This window comes from Ailuropoda melanoleuca, chromosome 1 (assembly GCF_002007445.2).
Source record: "Ailuropoda melanoleuca isolate Jingjing chromosome 1, ASM200744v2, whole genome shotgun sequence".
In the NCBI taxonomy this organism is placed as follows: Eukaryota; Metazoa; Chordata; class Mammalia; order Carnivora; family Ursidae; genus Ailuropoda; species Ailuropoda melanoleuca.
Genome location: NC_048218.1, coordinates 153340163 through 153357551, shown reverse-complemented (window position 1 = coordinate 153357551; position 17389 = coordinate 153340163). Strand labels below are relative to the sequence as shown.

The 17389-nt window shown below is 39.0% G+C and overlaps 1 protein-coding gene across 4 annotated transcripts in view; it reads left to right on the top strand.

Moving 5' to 3' along the window:
* DGKB (diacylglycerol kinase beta) overlaps window positions 1-14922 on the top strand; it is a 669924-nt gene extending 655002 nt beyond the window's left edge. For all 4 annotated transcript variants that reach the window (XM_034668563.1, XM_034668559.1, XM_034668553.1 and 1 more), the window contains one exon: window positions 11268-14922. In XM_034668563.1, coding sequence (XP_034524454.1) covers window positions 11268-11375 — 108 coding nt within the window. In that variant the 3' untranslated portion in view covers window positions 11376-14922. The remainder of the gene's footprint in view (window positions 1-11267) is intronic.
* The last annotated feature ends 2467 nt before the right edge of the window (window positions 14923-17389 follow it).

The window sequence follows — 17389 nt, the reverse complement described above, 5'->3', positions numbered from 1 at the left end:
TTCCATACAAATTTAAGGACTATTTGTTCCAGTTCTTTGAAAAATGTCCTCGGTATTTTGATCGGGATAGCATTGAAAGTGTAGATTGCTCTGGGTAGTATGGACATTTTAACTATGTTAATTCTTCCAATCCATGAGCATGGAATATTTTTCCATCTTTTTATGTCTTCCTCAATATCTTTCAAAAGTGATCTATAGTTTCTAGGATATAGGTCCTTTACATCTCTGGTTAAGTTAATTCCAAGGTAACATATGGTTTTTGGTGCTATTGTAAATGGGATGGAATTCCCTAATTTCTCTTTCTTCAGTCTCATTATTCGTGTATAGAAATGCAATGATTTCTGGGCATTGATTTTGTATCCTGCCACCTTACTGAATTGTTCTATAACTTCTAATAGTTTGGGAGTGGATTCCTTTGGGTTTTCCATATAGAGTATCATGTCATCTGCAAAGAGAGACAGTTTGACTTCTTCTTTGCCGATTTGGATACCTTTGATCCCTTTTTGTCTTCTGATTGCTGTTGCAAGGACTTCTAGTACTATGTTGAATAACAGTGGCGAGAGTGGGCATCCTTGTCGTGTTCCTGATCTTAAGGGAAAGGCTTCAAGCTTTTCCCCATTGAGAATGATATTCGCGGTAGGCTTTTCATAGATGGTTTTTATGAGATTGAGGACTGTAACCTCTATCCCTACACTCTGAAGGGTTTTAATCAGGAAAGGATGCTGTATTTTGTCAAATGCTTTTTCTGCATCAATTGAGAGGATCATATGGTTCTTGACTCTTTTCTTGTTGATATGATGTATCACGCTGATCGATTTGTGAATGTTGAACCACGCTTGCATCCCAGGGATGAATCCCACTTGGTCATGATGGATAATCCTTTTAATGTACTGTTGGATTCTATTAACCAGGATCTTGTTGAGGATTTTGGTGTCCATATTCATTAGGGAAATCGGTCTGTAATTCTCCTTTTTGATGGGGTCTTTGCCTGGTTTGGGGATCAAGGTAATTTTGGCCTCATAGAATGAGTTTGGTAGCTTTCCTTCTGTTTCTAATTTTTTGAAATAGCTTTAAGAGAATAGGTATTATTTCTTCTTTGAATGTTTGGTAGAATTCCCCAGGAAAACCATCCGGGCCTGCAGTTTTGTTTTCTGGAACGTTGTTTATCACTCACTCAATCTCTTCATAATTAATTGGCCTGTTTAAAAAATCAATATCTTCCTGTTTCTGTCTTGGTAGTTTATAGGTTCCCAGGAAGGCCTCCATCTCTTCCAGATTGCTTAATTTATTGGCATAAAGCTGTTGATAAAAGTTTCTAATAATCCTTCCAATTTCATTGGTGTTGGTTGTGACCTCTCCTTTTTCTTTCATAATTTTATTAATTTGGGTCCTTTCTCTATTCTTTTGGATAAGTCTTGCCAGCAGTTTATCAATTTTATTTACTCTTTCCGAGAATCAGCTTCTAGTTCTGTTGATCTGCTCTACTGTGCTCCTGATTTCTAATTCATTGTTCTCTGCTCTAATCTTGATCACTTGCCTTCTCATGCGTAGGTTAGGCTTATTCTTCTGTTCCAGCTCCAGCTTCTTGAGGTGAGAATATAAAAACTGCATTTTAGATTTTTCTGTTCTTTTGAGTGAGGTTTGGATGGCTATGTATTTCCCGCTTAGGACTGCCTTTGCATTGTCCCATAGATTTTGGACCGTTGTGTTTTTATTCTCATTGGTCTCCATAAATTGTTTAAATTGATTTTTGATTTCCTGGTTTATCGAATCATTCCTGAGCAGGATGGTTCTTAGTCTCCAAGTGTTTGAGTTTCTTCCAAATTTTTCCTTGTGGTTGAGTTCCAATTTCAGAGTGTTTTGGTCTGAGAATATGCAGGAATAATTTCAGTCTTTTGATATCAGTTGAGACCTGTTTTGTGACCCAGAACATGGTCTATTCTTGATAATGTTCCATGAGCATTAGAATAGAATGAGTATTCTTTGGTTCTGGGTGTATGTTCTATATGTATCTATGAGGTCTAACTCGTCGAGTATGGCATTCAAAGCTCTTGTTTCTTTGCTGATTTCTTGCTTAGGTGATCTGTCTATTGCTGATAGTGGAGTGTTGAGGTCTCCTACTATTAGTGTATTTTTATCTATATGTCTCTTTATTGTGGATAAGAGTTGGCTTGTATATCTTGCTGCTCCCCTGTTGGGGGCATATATATTAATAATTGTCATATCCACTTGTTGAATACTTCCTTTAAGAATAATATAGTGCCCTTCTGTGTCTCTCTCTATAGTCTTTAGTTTAAAATCCAATCTGTCTGATATGAGAATTGTTACCCCAGCTTTCTTTTGAGGTCCATTTGGGTGAAAGATGGTATTCTATCCCTTTACTTTCAGTCTGAATGTAACTTTAGGTTAAAATGAGTCTCTTGTAGACAGCAAATGGATGGGTCATGTCTTTTTTTATCCAATCTGCAACCCTNGAAGATGGTACTCCATCCCCTTACTCTAAGTCTGAATGCATCTTTGGGTTCAAAATGACTCTTGTAGACAGCAAATGGATGGGTCATGTCTTTTTTTATCCAATCTGCAACCCTGTGGCGTTTTATGGGCACATTTAGGCCGTTTACATTGAGACCGATTATTGAGAGATATGATTTTAATGATGCCATGTTGCCAGTACAGTTTTTGTTTCTATATATTGTGACTTTCTGTTCTGTATCACTCTTGAGGCCTTTTTACCTTTATAGAACCCCACTTAATATCTCCGGTAGGGCTGGTTTCATAGTTACAAAATTGGTCAGTGACTGGAGATTCTGGAAGGTCTTTATTTCTCCATCAATTCTGAATGACAGCCTTGCTGGATAAAGGATCCTTGGCTGCATGTTTTTCTCTGAAAGAGCTTTAAAAATGCCCCCCCCAACACTTTCTCTCATTCCAGGTCTGTGTAGACAGGTCTGACGTAATTCTGATACCTTTGCCTTGGTACACGAGAAATTTCTTTGCCCTGGCCGCTTTCAATACTGTATCCTTGGATCTAATATTTGCGAATTGCACTATGACGTGACGTGGCGTAGGTTTGTCATGGTTGAGCTTGGGAGGGGTCCTCTCTGCCTCTTGGACACGAATGTTTGTTTCCCTTGCTAGATTAGGGAAGTTTTCAGCTGCAATTTGTTCAAATATCTCTTCTAGACCTCTGTTTTTCTCCACCCCCTCAGGGATGCCGATGATTCTGACATTGGATCATTTCATAGAGTCAGTAATCTCCTGTAACCTACATTCCTGAGTGTGGATTTTTTTGAGCCCAGATTCTATTTTAGCTTTCTCTTCTACTAACCCATCCTCCAATTCGCTAATATGTTCTTCTGCCTCATTCACCCTGGCCGTCAGAGCCTCTAGTTTTGACTGCATTTGGCTCATAGAATTTTTAATTTCTGCCAGGTTCGCTCTCATTGCCGCCCTTAGAGATTCTATATTCTCATTAATATTTTCGTTAATATTTTTTTCAAGTCTACACATCATCTTGACCATTGTTACTCTGAATTCCGTTTCTGATAATTTGGTTATATCCATATCCGTTAGTCCTGTGGCAGAGGCCACAGACTCATTGTCTTTTCTTTGCTGGGGGGGATTTCTCCTTCTCGTCATTCTGATGAGGAGAGGTTGCGGGGTTGTCCAGAGCCCAAATTATTGACTGGGACCCAGGCCGTGCGCCCTTGTTTTATAGGGATCTTAGGGATGTGGGCTTCTTGACTTTTCAGCCTGCCTTCTGGGGGAGGGGCCTTCCACGCCGATACTCAGTCAACCCTGTTTGGGTAGAGTCTCCCTGTCCCCTGTGAGGGGGGATGGGGATGGGCACACTGTGAGCTGGTAATTCCAGGCTTTTGTTCTCTGGCGTCTTTCCCTGGTGGTTTGCTGTGCCTCTTCTGAGAGTCAAAGCAGCAGCAGCCTAATCTCAGCCCCTGTCTCAGAACAGAGGGATCGTGGACCATTCTCCACTGATGTTCTGGGCACTTTAACTCTGTTTCTGTTGGTGCTGCTCAACCCTGCAGCATCCCGGGATGTGCGCCCCACACCGGCGTCCCAGCCCTCACTTCCCGGGCCAGCGCGTGTCTGTCCTTTTTGTTTCTAACATCGCCAGCCGCCCCCACGCATGCGCTCCAGAGCTCCCAGTCACAGTGTGGTGCCAGTGAGCACACCAGAGCTCTGTTTCAGTCTGGTGGTGCGCGCTCCCTGGCTCATGGTCTCAGTCTGCTCTCTCGTAGGTGCCGTCTGCGAGTCCACCCGCTCCCCCGTGTAGGTGGCTACCGCTTCCTGGCGCCCCAGCGCAGTGGCTCCCTCGCCCTTCTGTTTATCTTCCGATATCTGTGCACGGTTTCACGGCTCCCCGCTTTGTACCTCAATACTCAGCGCTGGAGATGTTCATTTGTAGAGATACAGATGTATCTGCCTGCATCTCAGGCTGATTCTTTGGGTTCAGGCTGGTCTGGTACCTATCCAACTCGACTCAGGGGACCGGCTGAAAAAGGGGTCCCCTACTCCTCTGCCATGTTAACTCCTCTCCCCTGCAAATGTTATTTCATTTGATGTGGTCCTATAGGTCCCTTAAGCTGTCTTCATTTTTTTAAAGTCTTTTTTTCTTTTTATTGCTCTGAATAAGTTCTGTTCCTTTGTCTTCCAGCTTGCTGATCTGTTCTACTTCACTCAGTTGCTGTTGAACCCCTCAAATGTATTTTTCAGTTCAATTACTGTATTCTTCACTACTGTGACTTCTTTTTGTTACTTTTTTCCCATATGTTTTCATCTCTTTGTTGAAGATTTTGTATTTTCATCCTTTCTTCTCTCAAGTTCCATTACCATCTTTTTGATCATTCCTTTGAATTCTTTATCAAGTAAGTTACTTATCTTTGTATCATTAAGATGTTTATGCTGAGGTTTTGTCCTGTTCTTTCATTTGAAACATATTTCTCTGTTTTCTCATTTTGTTTGACTCTCTGTTCCTGTGTTTTAGGTGAAAGAGCTACCTCTCTCAGTCTTGAGGGACTGGCCTCTTGTAGGTGATTATCCTTCTCATTTAACCTTGCCCTAGCTTTTGGTTGTCTCTTGAATTTTTTTTTTATTTTCTAAACCACATAATTTGTTCTTCATATATCTCTATTTTCTTTTTTCTTTTTTTTAAGATTTTATTTATTTATTTGACAGAGAGGGAGAGACAGCCAGCGAGAGAGGGAACACAAGCAGGGGGAGTGTAAGAGGGAGAAGCAGCCTCCCAGCAGAGGAGCCCGATGCGGGGCTCGATCCCAGGACTTCAGGATCATGCCCTGAGCTGAAGGCAGATGCTTAATGATTGAGCCACCCAGGCGCCCCCATATATCTCTATTTTCAAGTGTGTGTTAAGACCTGTCAGTAATCCAAGAGGAGGAGTCTCATTTAGGAACAGCTTTTAAAGGGTGCAAATGTTTACAGTCAATGGAGCCACGTGTGTAATCATTGCTAGTCTATAGACCAGGAGATCTGGCGGTGTCCCCTGGGCAACAGTTGAAAAAACTAGGCCTTCCGATGAGCCTGTAAGCTTCTTTCTGGAAAGTTTTGTGGAGCTGTAGCAAGGCAGAGGGGGTGCTCAAGGATGGTGTCTCTCCACTTAGATTCCCTGGAAATGCTTCTTAGCCTCTAGGTGTATGGGAAACCTAAAGCTTATCCCTCAAGCTGAAGATCTAAGCTAAGTAACTAGGCCTTTTTCACAGGAAGTCTGGGGTTGTGTTTCAGGATGCTGTCTGTACAGTGTCCTGGGGGTGGTGAACTGCTAGAAACTGTCTTTCCAATTGTTACAGACCTGTGGAGCTCTGGAATGCCAGGTCTCTTGGCCACCAGGGCCAGGTGATCAAGGCGTGATCCCAAATATGTAGATTGCATGTGCCACTGGTTTCAGCAAGGCAGATGGAGAATGAGTTGTCTGTCCATGCATACCAGCTTTAGGCTTGGAAAGGGAGAATGCTGGGATCATTCATACTCATCTACCCCAGCCAGAGGCCAGGGGAGTATTTCAATCACCCCCGCTCACAGACTTTAGCTAGTAAGTGGGAGGAGTCTGTGACCATTGGTGTTTTCCTGCCCCAGTCAGGTAGGGGGAGAGCATTGCAACCACCCATGCCCTCCTACCTCAGCTAGTACCACAACCACTTCTCCTTGTCCATCCCAGCAAGGCAGCAGGAGGGTGCCACATCGAAGCTCATCCACCTGTGCTAGTAGGCTGTATGGAGAGAGAGCTCTCTCCAGAGAGCCTCTCAACTGTCCCCTGCCCTTCCAGCTGATGCCCCCAGATCAGCAAATGAATCTCCCTCACGCATAGCCTAGTTGCTTTTCAAATTGCTGGGGTTTTGCTGGGTTTCAGGGCAAGCAAGTCAGCATGTAAGCCCTCCAAGAGGGGAGTCTCAATTTCCTATACCACTTTGGGAACGTCAGATGTCAGCCCCATTGGTTTTCTAAGCCATACTTTCTGGGGATCATCTCTCCTGTTCATATCACAGTAGCTGGGGTATCAAATGTGGGGAACCAGTCCCTGCCTCCTGCTTCTCCAGGAGAAGTGCTTGTCTGGTGATATCCCTCCCTACTGTGTGTTGCTGTGCCAGGGCGGAGCTTGCCCTATGCATCTCAATGTGGTTCTTTCATCCTTTGCTGTGGAGAGCAGTTCATCTACTTTTCAGGTATTTTTCAGAGGGAAATGATCCATATATAGTGACAAATCTGGTGTGTCCATGGGAGAAGGTGAGTTCAGAATCTTCCTACACTGCCATCCTGGATGCCTCTCTTATCAGATAGCTTAGTAAGCCTTTCGGTGGGTAGCTGGGACCTCAAGGGACTGGGTATTGAACAAGGTGTTCAGATGACCTGAGGGAAAGAAATAATAAAGGGTAGTGAGAATATTCGGTGTTAGGGAATGGGGAACTAGGAAGGAAAAATCCAATGAATCATGAGAAACTTGCCTGGAGAATGAGTCAGGAAAGACTTTCTCCTCTATTACCTCAATTTTAGTTGGGCTAAAGAAAGCTTTTCATAGAGAACACAAACATACTATTTACTGCTATGGGTTATAAACCTCCTATTCTATCATGTTTATGAAATTATACTTTAGTCCTACATTCTTCAACAGTTATACTTCTATGGCAATAGACTTTTGTTGAGGGCAACTCAAAGAGATGAAGCAGGTAGCATCTGAATTACTTGTGTAAAACACTTAGCAGAATGCTCAGCACACAGTAAGAGCCAAATCTTATTATTTTTTGATCTTGTTATTTCTCTCAATATTATAATTATGAAGTTACACTAAGCAACACTGATAATACAGTAGAAACAAGAAAACTGTGCCTTGTAATCCTTGATTTGGATTCCATGTGTGCATCTTTATTTTGTATTGAATACGTACAAAACTGAAAACTGCGATCCAGTTTTTTCATGTTTAGATTTTGAGATGTGTCCAATCTTAATATGTAATAGGAAGATAAAAGTAGAAAGAGTCATTTAACTGTAGAAGTGCCTCTCTTGTGCCATCGTTGCTTTGCAAAGGAATATGCAGGAAGAAAGAGTTTTATTGGAGGACACTATTGTATTACTGACAATATTTATCTTGTATTTTAAAAACAATGTTCTTCTGCCTTCATGCAGCCACCCCAGCTTCTGGAAGCTCCATCACCATTGCTTATGAGTGCCCACAGTTCTCTCTTAATTATAAATTTCAGATTCTCTTCCAAACTAATCAAAATCAAGTTGCAAATTGCTTATAGCCGGTGCTCGATGAATATTTGATGTATTGAAGAACAGCTAAGAAGCAATTGCCTGATTGTTGAAAGATGGAAGCAGTCAAAGATTGCTGAATATTTGGCTCATGTCTTCAGATTGCTGAAACTTAGTATATTCTAAAGTCTTTAGGAATAAAATCTGCTCCTTACTCATTGTTGTTTTTCTAGTAGATACCACGTTCTCAGAAAAAAAATGAGTAAATAAAAATAATAATACAAGAGTGTGGAATGTAGGGGTGCCTGGATGGCTGAGTCAGTTGAGTATCTGTTGATTTTGGCTCAGGTCATGATCTCAGGATCATGGAATCAAGGCTCAGGTCAGGTTCTGCACTTAGCATGGAGTCTGCTTGAGATTCTCCCTCTCAAAAAAAAAAAAAGAGAGAGAGAGATTTTCCCTCTCCCTCTGCCCCACCCCTCACTCATGCCTGTGTGTGCACATGCACTCTCTCAAATAAATAAATAAATAAAATCTTTAAAATAAAAAGTGTGGAATGTATACAAAATAAGCATCTGAATCATTATTCCATTCCTGGAGAGGCCCTCTTAACCAGGTTCCCTCAGATGGGCAGTCTGAACCTGCACTTACTCTTAAGTCTCTACAGCTTTCTGCAGACTATATTGGACTTTCTGTGATCACACTATCATCTCACTTGAACTGGAATTATTCTCATCCTTAATAGAGTATTTTTTGCTTATGCTCAAATATACAAGGACATTTAATTATCCAATGAGATTACCTATGCAAAGAGCCCAGATACGTAATAATCATTTCACGAATGCTAGTATCCTTCATGTTATCTCCCCTAAGAGGAACACAGCCAGTTGTTTTTCTTTTCCATAAATAATAGACAATAAATATGTAGGTTTATTTTTTTGTGGAAATAACGTTAAAGAAAGAGTTGTATACTTAGATGATAGGCATGATCAAACAAACAAAAGGACAGGTTTTAGATAATTTTAAAAATAGGAGTGGCCGTCATCTTGCTTAGAAACTGAAAACTAGCAATCCATAATAGTAACATGGATTAAGGATCCCGTTGTACCAAGAGCACTGAACGAAGGAATGACAACATGGTATTTTTTTTTTTCAAAAAAGAATTGCCAGTATAAAGACAGCCATGATCAAAAAAAAAAAAAAATTCAGTTGGCGAAATAACACATTGAGTGAACAAAATCTCATAACCAATAACTTGTGGTACTATGGTTACACTTCGCATAAATTAGTACTAAGCTTATGTAAGTAACTAGAATGATATATTTCTTCCAAAGTCTTAACAAAAATTAGCTAATAATCAACTTTATTTTCCAAAATGTCCTAATACTATTTTACCCTCCAAAGAATTTAGTCCAGCAACTGTGAGTCAGAAATGTATATCTTCGGGGCGCCTGGGTGGCACAGCGGTTAAGCGTCTGCCTTCATCTCAGGGCGTGATCCCGGCGTTATGGGATCGAGCCCCACATCAGGCTCCTCCGCTTATGAGCCTGCTTCTTCCTCACCCACTCCCCCTGCTTGTGTTCCCTCTCTCGCTGGCTGTCTCTATCTCTGTCAAATAAATAAATAAAATCTTAAAAAAAAAAAAGAAATGTATATCTTCTTACTTTAAATGCTAATGTTCTATTTGAATCTAAGGTTATCATATAAGTAATGTGTGGTAACTGCTTCCCCAGGCATTCATTTAAACATTGTGTTTTTGTGTAAAAAATTCACTTTTATTTTCAGCATTAAAAAGCAGTGCCTTTCTGTTTAACCTCCTATTTCAGTTTCTGTGATAGGCTGAACATGCCTGTTAAATTTCTGTTTCCTACTTGACTAGAATTTCTCGGGAGCACAGGTTGTGCATTATTCATTAAAAGTTCTGGTACAGTGTCTGAAGCATAGTAGGGATGCAGTAAATTTTATGAAACTAATGAATGAGTGATGCTGTATTCGATATTATACAAAGCTAAGATTCAGGGAGATTTAAAAATCCATGGCATAACCTAAAACTGAAGTATTAAGAGAGAAAATCTGGTAGAGATCTTTTTCAGTCTATAAAGATGTGTACATTCTGGGATCTTAACTCTCCAGCTCTCAGTTCCACAGTTCATAAGATAACAAAAATAAAGTAAAATCATGCATTCAGGGAGTTGGGAGCTGGCTTAGCCTACTGGCCTTCTACAGGTGCAATTTATTTTTACAGTAAAGAGAAGAACACTGAATCTTCCCAGAATAACCTGATTCCAACAGACTTAAATAAAGTTGTTCGTTTTTCCAGGTTTTTGACATACTTCTGTCTTTCTAGACTGTGAAGTGAATCTCCATTTCCCAAAAGCCCTGTGCCGATTTTAATGATCCTGTTCACGTGACATACATTTTTTTTTTGTTTTATTGCTATTAGTGAATGACAAGTGAAGGATATTCATTTTAACTTGAAAATGTCAGGGATGCACTTTAAGAGATATATTTTTGCAGCTTTTAATGAGGTGGTGTTTCTTTTTGAAAGAAACACTCATCTCTGATGCGGGTGCTGTGCAGGTGACAACTGATATTTAATAAGCGATGGTTCTTGTATTAGTCGCAGTTCTCTAAAGAAAATGTCTCAGATTGCTTTTGAAAAACTCTTAGCGTCACTAGCCCAAAGGCAAGATGTGACCTTTTTATTACATAATGAGAATCATTTATTATCTTACAATGTATCTTAAAGTCACAGACAAAATGCCACTTTGATAATTGCTTTCAATTAGCTTTGAGCATAGCATATATTCATAAAATGTCTTCTCTAATTTAGACTTGAATTAGAGAAAATTGCAGACATAATCTACTTTAAGGTTGTCTCATTTAAGGTGATTCGTAGTTTTATATCAAAGAAATCAAGACGACTAGCTTTAGAACAGTCTCTCAAAGTGTTTTAAGCAGGCTTTTCAATATTTGATTCTATTCTATTACCAATTAATTAACAAATTAGAAAGCTAGTTCATCATTTCTGACCTTTAATGCACGTTAACTTTTGACTTTCATTCCTAATGATTGTTTTGAAATTAAACCTTGCAGTTCATGTGGAAAGAGAGAAACAATCTGATTAGCAAGATAAATAAGGCTTGCCTTGATCCCCAGTACATCCTGATGTTGGACTATAACTGGGATTCTGAATACTGTAATGCTGTGTCCTTCCCTGCTCTAAATGGTCAGTGAATTATACTAGATAATCATGTGGCCGAAACAGAGTTTTGGGCTGTTACTACATGTGAGGTTAGAGGTAACATGATATTTAAAATGTGATTTCAGTCAATTTTCATTTTTTATTACTACCCTGTGCATTAGAACATGGTTTAAATGCAAATTCTTGTCTTCCTTAAAAATATTTTTGAAGTAATAAAAACTCTGAAACTGCATTTTACACTCGTGTTCCAGTAGTTCATGGAATATTATTAACCATAACGGAGATTCTCTGAAATCGGTATTATATCTGGAGATTACTCTCTTTCTCTTTCTTTCCCTAGATAAAAATTACACACAAGAACCAAGCCCCAATGCTGATGGGCCCTCCTCCAAAAACCGGGTTGTTCTGCTCCCTCGTCAAAAGAACAAGAAACCGAAGCAAGGAATAAACCTGTCTCATTTTATTCTTCGAGATCTAATTAGCATAATTGGGCCATGGAAACTTATGCTGGAAATCTTTGAACCATTTCAGTTCTCTTGCTCATGCAAAATCATGGAATTGGTTTAACGGTTTTTGTTACCGAGCTAATGTAAAATTCAGCTATTAGAGAATTTGTCTCAGTTTTTATAGGCATCTTTGCATGAAGAAGGCAGCAGTTTACATGAAGTGGTACTGCATATTTTTGTTGCATGCGTTCCCATAGATTTTTATGTCCCCCACCTCCTCTTCCCCCAATTTCCGCTTCCTAACCTGTGAGAGAAGTCTGTGAACCATAAAAGGAAATACCATGGGAAATGTGATTCTCCGTGTGATTGCAGTTATTGATAAGCACTAATCAGTAACGCTACAATGATCATAAGCGCAGACTGCGATGCTTTTCCCTTTTAGAATCAGTGTCTCAATGATCTTTGAACTATGACTTGAGAAGAAACTTTTAATTGGAAGATTTTACTAAATAGTTGTCTCTGATACGTTGCTGTATCTAAATAGTTTTTTTCAACATCTTGATTCTTCCGAATGGAATTAAAAATTTCAGGTATAAAGTTTTCTTGTGCTAAAAAAATAGAAAGTGATTTTTATTTTGTTTCATTTTGTTTTTAATTCCAGAAATAAGTGAAAACAGAAATAAGTGACTTGGCAGTAAAGTGTGGTAATATGACAAGCCTTATTCCTTTCTGCATGTGGATCTAGAAGAAGATTCATAACCACACCAGTAACCAAATAGCTGTTTTAAACTATGTGCCTAATATACTATCTCCCACCAAAGATTCAGAAAAAGATGCTTGAGAGAAATGGGTTAATGTATAATTAATTAGCATTGTGGAGAAAATTTATAGTTCTTATGATTAATTTTGTGATGACTTAAACTCTGGAAAGAGAGTGAATTACCCATTAATTATAATTAAAGTTCTCACCTTATGCAAACAATAGGCCATACAACACAATCAAAGCTCAATTCGCTGATTTCTTGCTTTTTTGGTCATTTATAAATATAGGTATCTGTAATTTTTAATGGATCAGTTAAGTGCACTTGAGAAAGTAAATGATTGTATCAGTTTTGTCTTGCATAAATTGATACCTGTAAGAACTATTAAGCTCGCTGAAGCAAGTCATGCATGCAATTAGTCCTCTCCCATCAGCCTGCGCCACTCCCATCTCTGTGGCATTTCAAATGTTTATTCGGAAATGATGGCCCAGATCGTTGTTTATAGTATTCATGGTATGGTTGGAGTCTCTATTTAAAGAAATTATGGAATATGTGCTTTTCTTAGTGTTTCATTAAATCTATGATATAAAATGAAATGCTATTCCGAGCAGTTTGGGTATTGTTCACTCATATTGACCTGCATCTCATCATTGCATGTTTTATGTTTTTAAACATGCCATAAGGAAAACAAGTGCTTGAAATGCATGATTTATTAGGTTTTCTCTCCACTCGGCATTAAAATACTAATGATTTATCAGTTCTGTTTTTCTATTGATTCATTCATCTTTGAATAACGAATAGCATTTAGTGATTCTGTTGAACACACTCCTGTGCATGGATTTATGGATTTCAAGTGAAATTGCTATAATTTTTGTTCTTTGGTTTGAAAACTCAACTGAATGCTGTTATATCAAATAGCTACTCTCAAGCAATGTACTATAATGGAAGATTATATATAAAGCATATTATTTTAGTGTTCCAAGAACATTAGATGGTAAATATCAATCAACAATAAGTTTAATTGCTTTGAAAATAAAAGCTTTTGAATAAAATTAAGACATAATTTAGCATTCCCAGGGAAATTATCATTACAATTGCAAATGTGGCACAGCAATCACTTGCCCTAGTATAACAAAAAAAAAAAAGTTATTTGGCAGAGCAGTAATACGAGCAAAAGAAATCTCTAAACAGTAACAAATGCATTACTGACATAATGTTACATAACACACACATTGATTTCGTGTATCTATGGTTACAGGTAATAAATATTTTTACATAAATTGACACAATTTTCTACAATGGACAAGCAGGCTTTGTATCAAAACATATTCTGAAGCCACAAATTATTTTATGTGCAGTACACATACAATTATGTCTTGGCTACCTTTTATACTATGTAGTGTGAAGACAGCAAGTTTGTGAATCACTCCTAACAATCTGTGCAGTGGAAAGCTGCTGAAGAGACAGTGGGGATAGGACAAATCAAACAACCTGCTTATCAGACTTCCACAGTTGAAATCAAGGGATGCAGCTTTACTCCAGAGTAGCTATGTAACTGTAATTAGTGGTAATAGTAGTTTCATTTTCAGTCAGAATTCATTGGTACAAATAATAAATGTTCAAATAGGAATCAAATGTTACCGTCATCAACCCATTTTCTAAAGCTACTGACATGCTTGCCCTTCAAGTACACTACTCCTGGGGTTTGGAAAGTAGTTTTAAAAAAAATGACTTTGATGGTTTTAAAATCAGAGAAGATATTCTTTCCATTTTTATGACAGCTTCAAGTGGAGAATATATATTTTAAGGAAAATTCTAAACGGAAAGTTCTATGGTATATTAAACTATTGAATAATGAATGTTAGCTTTCCAAGATGGAATTTTTTCTTCTCTGTGTGTGGGTGTTGGAGTTGTTGAGTCAACCTCTTTTAAATATAGTAGACATTGTAGTACAAAGTTTTAAGTAGATGAAACGCTAAAGTAAAAAATTAACACTGGACTTGCAGGGATCAGAGGAACAGGGGGAAGAGAGATATGCATTTGGCAACCCAGTGCAATACACCGAGTTCATAAACAGACATTCCAGAAGAATCCTGGATAGTCAAGCCTCCAATAGGAATGGAGATGTCTATGTAGATCCGGAAGTTTTAAAGGATATAAGTATATTTTTCCACATACATGTGTATACCGTGCATATTCAGTGCAAAAAGTGCTGGTCAATGTATTTGTGGAGAAAGAAGATATCATGTAGAAGGTGAAGAAAAAAACTTGTAAAACTGTTTTCGTGTTTAAACTATCTCTGTGATTATAGCCATAACAAAGCAGAGGGCTCAAGTGTTTAGTGTAGTCTACTGCAGGTAGAAATTTAAATCCGATGAATTGTGTATATGTTTCCAAGTTTTGTTCTTTTTTTAGGGGATGGGAAATAATTGCAGTTTTCAAGGGAGAATCTGTTTTGAATTTTGACTGTATTCTACTTGAATGAGACAAAACTTTTAAATGGTTCCATCCCTTTTTGTGTCAGCTTATTGTTTATTGATTATAAAAAGGCAAATGTACCTTTCATGGCACATATAACCCCCAAACATTTATTCAAATACAGTATGTGTATTCTGAACTAAACAATGAAGCCCTTGTAATATATGTTAAGGATGTAAAATTTAAATAAATAAATAAACAAACAAAACCCGCAAAAGAGCTTTTATTTTGTGACAGGTAGAAATCACCCTTTTAGTCTCCCGACTAAATTGCATTCTATTTAAATAAAATTTGAATAAACTCACACTGAAGGATTCTAAACATCCTTATTGTGTTTAAAAACAGATAATTCATTTAATTACAGTATCTTATTAATTATTTTTCAGAAAGTGTTATATACAATATCGTGCTTTTTGAAATAAAAATGTTAACCACTCAGTTAAGTGTCATTCCTTCCTGCCATTTTGGTCAGATTTTGTCTGTAAATGAACTTTTCAAGCAGTTGCCATCAGTCTACCCCACGGGATCTCCAGTGACGAATACTAGACCAGCCACTCCGTCTTCTGTCAGGGGGGAAGGAGTCTGGGCATTTGGGGACTGAATTCTGTCATTAAGAACGGAACCATTCTATTTTGTGCTGCTTTGGCCCCAAATTGCTGCTATGAACATTATTCCAGCAATTTCAGAAATCCCAGGAACACCAACAGACTGGCTGATAGACTTGTGGAGACTGAAAGATTAGGTCAGGGGTTCTGTGAGGACTTACACTGAATTTTCTGGATGAAACCCATTTCTAATTTCATTTTGTATAGCCAACTTCAGCAAGTCTCTCTGGGCACTGACTGGGTACCAGGTATTTTACAAAGCGGTTACAGCAGTTAAAGGGCAGTGGCTCCTTGGGTTCCTTCTACTTGAGGTCATCAGGGTGTTTGGTGGTGTCCCCATGGGTGTGGTGGCCCCCAGAGCTGGGACAGCATTCTTCGACTCTGCCACGTCACTGACCAGGCTGCTGCTTCCTCCTTCTATTCATCAAGTTTTGGAATGGGCCTATGCCAGTAAGATAACTGGAGGATTCAGCTTGAAAACTTCAAGATAAATCTGCCTCTGGGAGCTGTAAGAAGGTTCTGAGGATGGAGGTGTCATCTTTAATCCTAGCTGCATATTTGACAGACTGTAGCTCAGAGGAAAGTTACTTAATCTCTGTAAACCTCAGTCTTCTCATCTGTACAATAGGCAGAAACATAGGACCTGTATCAGGGTTGTTGTGAGGATTAAACAGAGGTAATTTTCTAACTCATTTTCTATCAGCAAACATTCAGAACATCGTTTCTAGCTGCAGTGGAAACATAGTAGCAGTAGGAGCAACAGCAGCGGTAAGAGAATCCTCTTTGTCCCCACTTCGGTCCTTCCTCTACAATACCAAAGATAGTTTTCTAGAAAGAGATGATCTTCCTCATCACACCACCCTGTTTTACATGATAGAAGTCCAAAATCCTCAGGCAAACAAGGGCTTTCATGAGCTGGATCTTCTTAGCCTTTCCTCTGTCTACTTTTCCCCTAACCCCATGTGCAAACTTAGTTCCAGCCACACCGTTCTACTTGCATTTCACCAGATATGACATGTTTTTTTCAGGGCTATGCACTTCAGCAAATTTTATACCCACTGGCACATTCCCTTTCTCAAGGGTTGGTTCACTTCTGTTTGGGAGGCTTTCGGGACCCACCTTTGTCCAGAATGCATGAGAATGGTTCTGGTGAGTTTCTCTGTGCCCCTATAACACTGATACCTATGCTAAAGTTTTTCACTCTGTATTTTAAATGGTTACTTGTCTGATTGTCTCATTAAACCGGTGAGTCATTTGAAAGCCAGCCCTGGGTTCTAGTCCCTGCTGTTCCCCTGGGGCCATCCCTATAAGATATGCCGTAATCTTCGAATAGATAAATACAAGGTACCAAAATTCCCAAGTTCCCATAAAATGTATTACTTCTTTCAGAAGAAATTATATAAAAATCGTCTATTCAATAAATCATAAAAATATGACTTTTTTTTTTTTTACAATTTTATTATCCCTTATAAACTTTGGCTGAATAACTTACAGTTCATTCTTATGTCCTTCTCACCTCTTGTCATTTTCCCGTATTCAGTAGCACATTTCCAACTTTTCAGTTAATTCAGTGGCCAATATGGCATGCGCTTTAACTCACAAGTGGTTATCACTGGGCCAGCGTAGGGTCTGCACGCCTGGTGGGGCTGAGAGTCGTGGATAGCTGTCTTCTATTCTCCAAGGAATGCTGGGGAGATAGTATGAAGGATAACGGCCTCCAAAAATGTTTACACGCTGATATTTGGAAACTTTGAATATGTTATGTTACATAGCCACCAGAAATTTAAGGTTACAGATAGAATTCAGGACGCCAATCAGCTGAGTTCAAGCTGAAGCGTAGCCTGAATTATCCAGGTGTGCTCAATGTAATCTTAAGGGTCCTTTAAAGTGGACAAGAGCAGGTGGAAGAGGTCAGAGTCAGCGGTTGGAAGATGGCGGAAGGGAGACCACAGCCACAGAATGCGGCAGCCTCTGCAGAAGGTAAGGAAAGGATTTTCCTCCATAGTTTCCAGAAGGAACTGGAAGCTTTAATTTTAACCTAGTGAGACGCATTTTGAACTTCTGAGCTGCGGTACTAAGATAATAAATTTGTGTTTAAGCCACTAAATTAGTGGTAATTTGTTACAGCGTAAGTCGGAAACTAATTTAGGGAAGTAGGAAGGTAGAACGCCA